The following is a 10,000-nucleotide window of genomic DNA, read 5'->3' on the forward strand; positions in this document are numbered from 1 at the left end:
CCTCTAGTTAAGGTGTTCTCAGTTCTTATAAGTGTTTTCCTTCTTAAAATGACTATGGTATTCGTTAACAAAACTACTGCCGTAAAAGGATATTTATTCAAGGTTATTGTGGTCTGTTAAATCGAGGAAATTCTGACTGATATTCCAAAGAATTTGGAGTTAAGCTACTGTATCCAGCTAACACAGATATGAAATTTGTTTTAACTCTTCTGCAGATTTAAGAGTACTTGTGGTAATGAATAGTTTTCATATAGGCAATGTTTTGTAGTGAAAATCTTGCTAATCAATATCGATTTCAAAATGTAAATGAAGGCTACACAAAGAAAATAAACTTGACAATATCCTTAGGATTTATTTCTAGAAGCCCGTTTCATTATTAACTTTGGTGATAACGAAAAACCCACAAGGGTACATTCTCAGTAACAATCATATCAACTGAAGGGTAAGGTAAGAAATTACTCAAGAAATTACTCGAAATTCACGGCTTAAAATAATTTTATGCAAACAATAAAAAGGTAAGGGATTTCTTTAACTTGGCAGCTACACAACCTAATTATCACTATACTCCCTCACCTACCCAGCACTAATCTCGCAGGCGTTCGATGTTATCTTGTCGTGTACGCTCTATAGTTTATCAACATACGCTCTACTTGCGTCTGTTCACTAGATCTGACGCGGTCATAACACGCCCAGGATCCGTTCTGTTCAATCTAACAGCGTAATAGGGTCCAAGGTAGGATATTTATTATAGAGTCGATCTCTAGGCATTACATGCTCGCAGGCTCGCCAGCATAGGACTTCCGCCGATCAAGACTCAACCTCGGCTGATCTAGCTACACAAATATTGCAATATACCCTCGATCAATGCGATGTTAGATGCGATACAAATGTTCTAGTCTCACTCTATACACTCAGTCCTAGATCTTTTGTTGTAAGATTTTCACCCTAGCTATGCGTAAATTTTCCCAGATTTGCACGCGACTTAATGCAGGTGTGTAAAAAGGTTCTCCATTTGGTGGCCGACCATCCGTTTTTGACAGAGTCCGAAGCAATAAAAGGAATCCTATCGCATGCGCGGATCGAACGAGCGTCGAGGACGGATGAAAGAGCACGACCATCCCTACAATTAGTTCTAGCTCGAGATATCTAAGCCTTGCTCTAGCCAAGGAGGGTCTCCTTGGCTCCACCTCTACAGAGTCTATTGTCTCTTGACTAATAAATCCTTTCCTCGACCTTGTCCGCTCTTTCGGCGCTCTGTGTGACTTTTAGGTTGAAGCTCAGTTCCAAGCTACGATCTTTTTTTATTTTTTTTTGAGGAGACCATTCCTCAACCCAAGACTTTTCTGTAGGTCTTGCCTCAGCCACACACACACACACACACACACACACACACACACACAGATTTCCCGGACCGTATTTCAGGACAGGGGCTCTTTGACAATCAGTCAGAGCCCCTAAATTCCTCAAACAAGAGTAACCATGGGAGACCAAGGTGTGACCAACCCTAGGTCAACCGTCGACCACGTGCGACCTGCGGCGACTAAGACCAAGAAGGGTTGAGGATGGCCAGGTGTCCTGTCTCCATATCAATCGACCTACTCGTGCCGACCTCTTCCCCCACTGACCAGGCCTGTACTTGAGACGGCCTTGCTAAAACACGCTCTGAGATCTCACTGACCAGGCCTGTACAGTACTTGAGCTTGAGACGGCCTTGCTAAGACACGCTCTGAGATCTCACTGACCAGGCCTGTACAGTACTTGAGCTTGAGACGGCCTTGCTAAGACACGCTCTGAGATCTCACTGACCAGGCCTGTACAGTACTTGAGCTTGAGACGGCCTTACTAAGACACGCTCTGAGATCTCACTGACCAGGCCTGTACTTGAGACGGCCTTGCTAAGACACGCTCTGAGATCTCACTGACCAGGCCTGTACAGTACTTGAGCTTGAGACGGCCTTGCTAAGACACGCTCTGAGATCTCACTGACCAGGCCTGTACAGTACTTGAGCTTGAGACGGCCTTACTAAGACACGCTCTGAGATCTCACTGACCAGGCCTGTACTTGAGACGGCCTTGCTAAGACATGCTCTGAGATCTCACTGACCAGGCCTGTACAGTACTTGAGCTTGAGACGGCCTTACTAAGACACGCTCTGAGATCTCACTGACCAGGCCTATACAGTACTTGAGCTTGAGACGGCCTTGCTAAGACACGCTCTGAGATCTCACTGACCAGGCCTGTACAGTACTTGAGCTTGAGACGGCCTTGCTAAGACACGCTCTGAGATCTCACTGACCAGGCCTGTACAGTACTTGAGCTTGAGACGGCCTTACTAAGACACGCTCTGAGATCTCACTGACCAGGCCTGTACTTGAGACGGCCTTGCTAAGACACGCTCTGAGATCTCACTGACCAGGCCTGTACAGTACTTGAGCTTGAGACGGCCTTGCTAAGACACGCTCTGAGATCTCACTGACCAGGCCTGTACAGTACTTGAGCTTGAGACGGCCTTACTAAGACACGCTCTGAGATCTCACTGACCAGGCCTGTACTTGAGACGGCCTTGCTAAGACACGGTCTGAAATCTCAAACAGCCTTTAGAGAAGATTTCTTGGGAAATTAACCCCTTTACTCTCTCTCTCTCTCTCTCTCTCTCTCTCTCTCTCTCTTTCTCTCTCTCTCTCTCTCTCTCTCTCTCAACGGTTCGTTTTCTTGTATTTGAACGCACCTCTAATTTACAAAACATTTTGAAATGTGTGTTAATTCATTTGGTGATTGTACATAACTTTTTACATGTAATTGTTCTCGTCATAATACTTCTCAGATAAAATAACTTTCTTATGCAGCCAGATTATATTGCACTTGTAAAGTAACCCATCACCAATTTGAGATACCTTGGAGATTTAACAATGATACCTAGTGGTTTATATTTATAGAATTTATAGAGCATGGGTTCAGAATTTTATATTTCTTCTATAGAAAATTCCAGCAACTACTATGCAACGAGTATTAGATAGACATATAACTTAATTCGACAATTTGAAATTTAAATCGTTTAACAAAATTTAAATTTCATTAGAAAACACTCTTGATCAGTCAAATCTAGCTAAAATTGGTGCATGGTCCAAATCATGGAGCACGAAGTTGAACTCTAACAAAATTGTGAGAATGATTGTAATTAGGTCGAGGAGAGTGGCTCCTAAACATCCAGATCTCTGCATTGATATGTCCCTTTAATTCTATGTGACTTAAAAATTTAGGTGTAATTGACAGCAATTTTACTTTTGAGAAACACATTCGGCCTATTGCTATTCAATTGCACAGTATGATTGGCCTACTGAGAAAATCTTTTGAGATTTTCTGTGATCAATCTATTTTGAAGAAGTGTTTTAACTTTCATTCTACCTTATTTCGAGTATTGTACTTCTGTCTGGTCTTCAACTGCTGAATCTTAATTTGCTGGCTAAGAACTTTGTCTATTAATTTTTTTATTCCTGATCTAGATATTAATCTCTCGCTCCGCCATTCAGTTGGTCTTTATGCATGTTGCATAAGGTTTTTCCTAATTCTAACCCTCCTTTGCATTCTTGCCTTCTCAGGCTTTTCTATCCTGCTCGTAATACTAGATATGCAGTCAATTCCAGTAGTCATGCCTTCTCTATCATAAGTTCAATACTGTACATTATTCTAATAGTTTTATTCCAGCTATGACCAAATTGTAGAATGACCTTCCTAATAAGGTAGCTGAATCGGTGAGACTTCAAAAGTTCAAACTTGCAGGCTGGATTAAGTATATCTATAGTTTATATATGAAAGATCTATTTAATGAATTTACTTTTCTTAAGATATTCTATATTAATTGTTCATTACTTCTTTTATAGTCTATTTATTTTCTTATTTCCTTTCCTCATTGGATTATTTTTCCTCATATTTCCAACTAGGATTGTAGTTCAGCTAGTAATAGTAATCATTAAACTTTGGCGATATGCAGATAAATATGAAACTCAGCTCCCACCCACGCCTCAAAAAATGAAAAAAAAAAATGAATGAGGCAATTAGATATAGAATAATATAGACAAAATTATATGTACACTATTCAACCACTTACTTTGATATGGAAGGATTCTTCAGGAGCGATGAAAGATGTTCCGTTGAAAATAGGATCTGGTCCAGGTAAACGTGTCAAAGGTAGGTCGTGTAGGATTTTTCCTTCCAGGGAGATCATTTGAATGCGATTCAGGTCACCAAATTCTGTTGTATCACCCGGCTTCACCACGACATATGACGTCCCTCCTGAGATAGAGTCAATAATTTATTATTATTATTATTATTATTATTATTATTATTATTATGATGATGATGATGATGATGATGATCATGATCATGATCATGATGAACATCATTATTGGGGAAAGCAATCCATGATAATGTTTTAGTAAAAAAAAGTGAAATGTATTAAAAGGCACTGAGAGAACATTTCTAAAGCTGTTCAATATTTTGGACTAAAAGAGATAAAACTATTTTTGACATGAAACTGAAAACGGGAAAGATTTCTTTAATTTTTTTCTTTAAAGAAACAATCTCTGTGATCCAGTCGTTTTCATAAGACAAACCAGCCAAAGAAAATAACCAGAATGCCTCAATATTTGTTCGTCATCAAATATGTTCTAACAGTTGTCAGCTTGAGCATCTGGAACATGTTCCCTGATACAACTATATTACCTGGACAAAAAGAGAAGAGGCAACATAGGTTGCTGTATTCATCCATATTACCTAAACAAGAAGAGGAGAAGAAAAATGGTTTGCTGTATGCAGCCATATTACCTCAACAAGAAGAGGAGAGGAAAAATGATTTGCTGTATGCAGCCATATTACCTCAAGAAGAAGAGGAGAGGAAAAATGATTTGCTGTATGCAGCCATAATACCTCAACAAGAAGAGGAGAGGAAAAATGGTTTGCTGTATGCAGCCATATTACCTCAACAAGAAGAAGAGATGCAACATGCGTTGTTGTATGCAACCATAAAACCTGAAAAAAAAAAGAGGAGAGGAAAAATGATTTGCTGTATGCAGCCATATTACCTGACCAAGAGGAGAGGTGACATGGGTTGCTGTATGCAACCATATTACCTGAAAAAGAAGAGGACATAGGTTGCTATATGCAATCATATTAACTGAACAAGAAGAGGAGAGGCGAAACAGGTTGATATAAGCAACCACGCTACCTAAACCAAGAGAGGAGAGGCAACATGGGTTGCTGTACACAACCATATTACTTGAACAAGAAGAGGAGAGGCAACAATGGATGCTGCATGCAACCATGTTACCTAAACAAGAAAAGGGGAGGCAACATGGATTGCAGTATGCAATCATATTACCTGAACAAGAAGAGGAAAGGCAACATAGGTTGCTGTATGCAGCCATATTACCTGAACAAGAAGAGGAGAGGCAACGTGAATTGCTGTATGCAGCCACATGGCCTGAACGAGAAGAGGAAATGCAACATGGATTGCTGTATGCAGCCATATTACCTGAACAAGAAGATGGGTGGTGACATGGGTTGCTATATGCAACCATATTACCTGTAAAAGAAAAGGATAGGCAACATGGGTTGCAGTAAGCAACTATGTTATCTGAACAAGAAGAGGAGAGGCAACATGGATTGTTGTATACAACCATATTACCTGAACAAGAAGAGGAGAGACAACATGGGTTGTTCTCTGAAGTCATATTACCTGAACTAGAAGAGGAGAGATAGTATGGGTTGCTCACTGCAGCCATATTACCTGAACAACAAGAAGAGAGGCAACACAGGTTAATATAAGTAACCAAATTACCTAAACAATGAGAGGAGAGGCAACATGGGTTGATGTACACAACCATATTACTTGAACAGGAGGAGAGGCAACAATGGATGCTGTATGCAGCTATGTTACCTAAACAAGAAGAGGAAAGGCAACATGGGGTGCTGTATGCAGCCATATTACCTGAGCAAGAAGATGAGAGGCAACGTGGGTTGTTGAATGCAACCATATCACCTGAACGAGAAGAGGAGAGGCAACGCGGATTGCTGTATACAGCCATATTACCCAAACAAGAAGAGGAAAGGCAACATGGGGTGCTGTATGCAGACTTATTATTATTATTATTATTATTATTATCATTATTACTTGCTAAGCTACAACCCAAACTGGAAAAGCAGGATGCTATGAGCCCAAGGTCTCCAGCAGCGAAAATAGCCCAGTGAGGAAAGGAAACAATGAAAAATAGAATATTTTACGAGTTGCAACATTAAAATGAACATCTATATAAACTATAAAAACTTCAACAAAACAAGAGAAGGAGAAATAAGATAGAATAGTGTGCCGTAGTGTACCTTCAAGCAAGAGATCTCTAACCCAAGACATTGGAAGACCAACGTACAGAGGCTATGGCACTACCCAAGACTTAGAGAATAATGGTTTGATTTTGGAGTGCCTGTCTCCTAGAAGAGCTGCTTACCATACCTAAAGAGTCTCTTCAACTTTTAACAAGAGGAAAGTGACCACTGAACAATTACAATTACCTGCACAAGAAGAGGAGAGACAATATGGGTTGCTTTATGCAACCATATTACATATATCTGAATAAGACGAGGAGAGGCAACATGGATTTATGTATACAATCATATTACCTGAACAAGAAGAGGAGTGGCAACACAGGGTGAAATAAGCAACCACTTTACCTAAACAAAGAGAGGAGAGGCAACATGGGTTGCTGTACGCAACCATATTACTTGAACAAGAAGAGGAGAGGCAACAGTGGAGGCTGTTTGCAACCATGATGCCTAAAGAAGAAGAGAGGCAAAATTGGTTGCTATAAGGGAAATCTGTTTATTAAAATCTCGAACTAAATCATTTGTGAATCTATTTTCCTGAGTAAGTGTTTCCTTGGTGTCCAAAGAATTTCAGATGTTTATGACACCTTCCTAAACAAGTCTTCTGAAACCTATATCATTACTTTTAAAATTGATCTTGAAACAATTTCAATGTATACGTGATGGTTTTTCCAATACTGATTAACTGGTGTATTATTTTCCGTCTACATTCTATGTATACCAATTCTCCTGCCACTTACCCAGTAATATTCCATATCACATTCATCACAGGGTATCTCATGAACCTATATGTTCTCGATGTTGTTTTGAGAGCTTTTAGTGAGGATGAAGTGGTGTTGAATTCTATGTTTGTAGTTTAAAACTAAATTATGTTCACAAGTCTATTACAATTCTCATTTATAACTTTCCAGACGTTTAGAACATAAGGGTTCAAGGGATACTCTCAATGGTGATTGTGACATGAAATATTTCGGGAAAAGTTACAGGGGACTTACCCTGAGAACAGGTGAACAATGCAGGGCTTAGAATTTAGACAGTGAATAATGCTCCAGTGAATTGGAAAACGATAACATTATTAAATGGAATGATTCCAAGGTCAATTTTTAGTAGGTGTTGTAAGTATATGAAGTTTTATGAAAGCTAACAAAACTTTTACCTCAGAAAATAGTTTTACAAATGACTCAATTTCGAGACACTTCAATAGAGATTTTAATGAACATTACTAACTGACTTCTGATGATACTTCTTTAACCACTCTTGATGCTGCGGTTTCCTCCCCTCTCCTTGTTCAGGTAACAAAGTTGCATACAGTAACCTATCTTGCCTCTCCAAATAATATGGTTGCATACTGCTAACCATGTTGCCTCTCCTCTATCTGTCCAGGTAACATGTTGCAAGCGCTTAAGCTGTCAATAGTCAGAACGTACGTGATATAGAACTAATACTAAGGCAAACCTGTTGGTTGGATCGACTGGTTTGTCTTCTGAAAACGACGGAATGAAAAAAAAAAAAAGTGCTTCCTAACTTTAAAAAAAAAAGTGAACGGTTTTATCCTGTTTTTAGTTTCACGATGAAAATAGCTTCATCGCTTTTAGTTAGGTTGAAAAGGATAATTAAGCAAGTTGTTGAAAAACTCTCTCAGTATCTTTTAATGCATTTCAATAGATACATTAATGCGGATTTGCTACCACCTTTGAGTTATCAAAATTATTATTATTATTATTATTATTATTATTATTATTATTATTATTATTATTATTATTATAAAAATTGTGGAGATGACAGCTGTACACATGGCATGGTAAGAAAATAAATGGATGTTTGTTGATAGATATAAATAAGCATCTTTCTGCTTGTTCGTCTGTTTGGTCTCAAACATATAAAACCAATTTGTCACATACGCATGTAATTTACTTTCGTGTAAGCATATGAAAAGAACCTATGCACTTCAATGTACTAATCTTAACCCTTTCGCTGCTAGTAGTGAACTCAACAAAACATATGATGTAGCAAATCATTTCAAGATCACAAAAGTCCTTGCTTGTTGATATTTATCAGAAAGCTCTTATCAAGATCTTTCCAATGAATACTAACTTGTTTGATTTTGGTGATTTGTAATCAAGTTTCCCTTTGTCATATTTGGAATAGGTTACCAAGGGCAATACAAGATAGTAAGAGATAGATTATTACTAACATACTTTTTTACGGAAAAGATAAATCTTTATTATTTTTTTTTTCAAAGTTATGCAGAAGAATCTCACATAATATACAGTACCTTTCATAGGTCTATGATAAGTTTCCTTGAAATTCGTGGTGGGCTTCAGTGAAAATCCATGTTCGAAATTGATGGATGATAGACCAGTCGCTCTGACAGTATATTTACTATCACTCCCCACAGATATGTTATATCGACCTGATATATCCAAAAAAAAAAAAAAAAAAAAAAAAAGGAAATTTATATTAGTATACATTATAATATGGATAACTATCATAAAAAAAAATCACTTAAAGCAACAGATAATTAGAAGCAAGGCACATCATACGACTAAAATATATATTAGATTCTAGAAATCTAATTCCAGTGTAAATTATGTACAGATAATAATTAATTAAGGAAGGAGATTAACCAGCCTAATGCGTCAAACTAGACTCTTGAAAGAGGTGGCCTGATTAAAATCGTGAAGGAAAAAATTTGATTTACACGAATGTTAAATAAAAGAAAAGAAAATTTATATTGAATATAATGGATAAGAAAAAATGAATTGATGTAAAAATTAGTAATATATAGAAATAGAAATCTTATCTATAAAACCCGTTTTTTTTTAAAGTTAAAATCTAACTGCAGAGACAAAGGAAGGTTTAACAAACACAACCCATTTTGAAAGGCAAGAAAAAGGGTAAGTAGTTCTCACCTGGTGAGGGTTGCTTGACGCCAACGATCTTCACATTTTCCAGATCGAGTAGATCTTCAACACGATCTTCTTGCTGAGTAACGTCTTCTCCAAGGGGATCGACAATCTGCGGTTATTACCATATATCATGATGGGAATTATTAAGATATTACATTAGTGAATAAATAAACTGATAGATGTTCAGATATGGATTGATGCATTTCAGTAGGTAGAAAATAAAAGTGGAAAACCACAGAGAAAGGAAAAATATGAATCACCTAAACGATCTACTTCATGCAATGATTTTCTATATTTTCTTTTTCTTTTTCTTCAAATAAAAGCAACATGGGAAAAATAAGATTGTATTACTTCATTTTGTTTCCTTTGCCATTTGAAGTCTTTGAATTAGGAAATACTTTTGCAATAAGCAAATTGAAATTAAATTAAGGATATCTTAATAAAACATAATTAGAATGAGTCTTTCAATCTTATCCAAAGAATTTAGGTTTTTAAAATATACCAATTCTCTTTCTTTGCTGGAACTGGATTAAGACTACACGAGGTTTTTTTTTTTTTTTTTTTTTTTTTAAACTGTCTCGGACTGGACTGCATGAACTTGGTCTCTGAATTTTGCCGAATTCTCCGTACCTTAATTTGATGACATATTTTGCCCCCACCAAGTATATCATTTAATGCTTTCCAAAATAACCTTTAATCCTTAGCTCACAACATTT

The 10,000-nt window shown here is 37.5% G+C and overlaps 1 protein-coding gene across 1 annotated transcript in view; it reads right to left on the reverse strand.

The window, feature by feature from the left end:
- The window catches only part of LOC137642617 (hemicentin-1-like), a 287,924-nt gene that overhangs the window by 228,857 nt on the left and 49,067 nt on the right, over positions 1-10,000 (reverse strand). Inside the window, exons 6-8 of the mRNA XM_068375327.1 lie at positions 9,288-9,393; positions 8,651-8,788; positions 4,109-4,293 (exon numbers count right to left, since the gene is read on the reverse strand). Of these exons, the coding sequence (XP_068231428.1) occupies positions 4,109-4,293; positions 8,651-8,788; positions 9,288-9,393 (429 nt within the window). The remainder of the gene's footprint in view (positions 1-4,108; positions 4,294-8,650; positions 8,789-9,287; positions 9,394-10,000) is intronic.

This window comes from Palaemon carinicauda, chromosome 6 (genome assembly GCF_036898095.1).
Source record: "Palaemon carinicauda isolate YSFRI2023 chromosome 6, ASM3689809v2, whole genome shotgun sequence".
NCBI classification, from domain to species: Eukaryota; Metazoa; Arthropoda; class Malacostraca; order Decapoda; family Palaemonidae; genus Palaemon; species Palaemon carinicauda.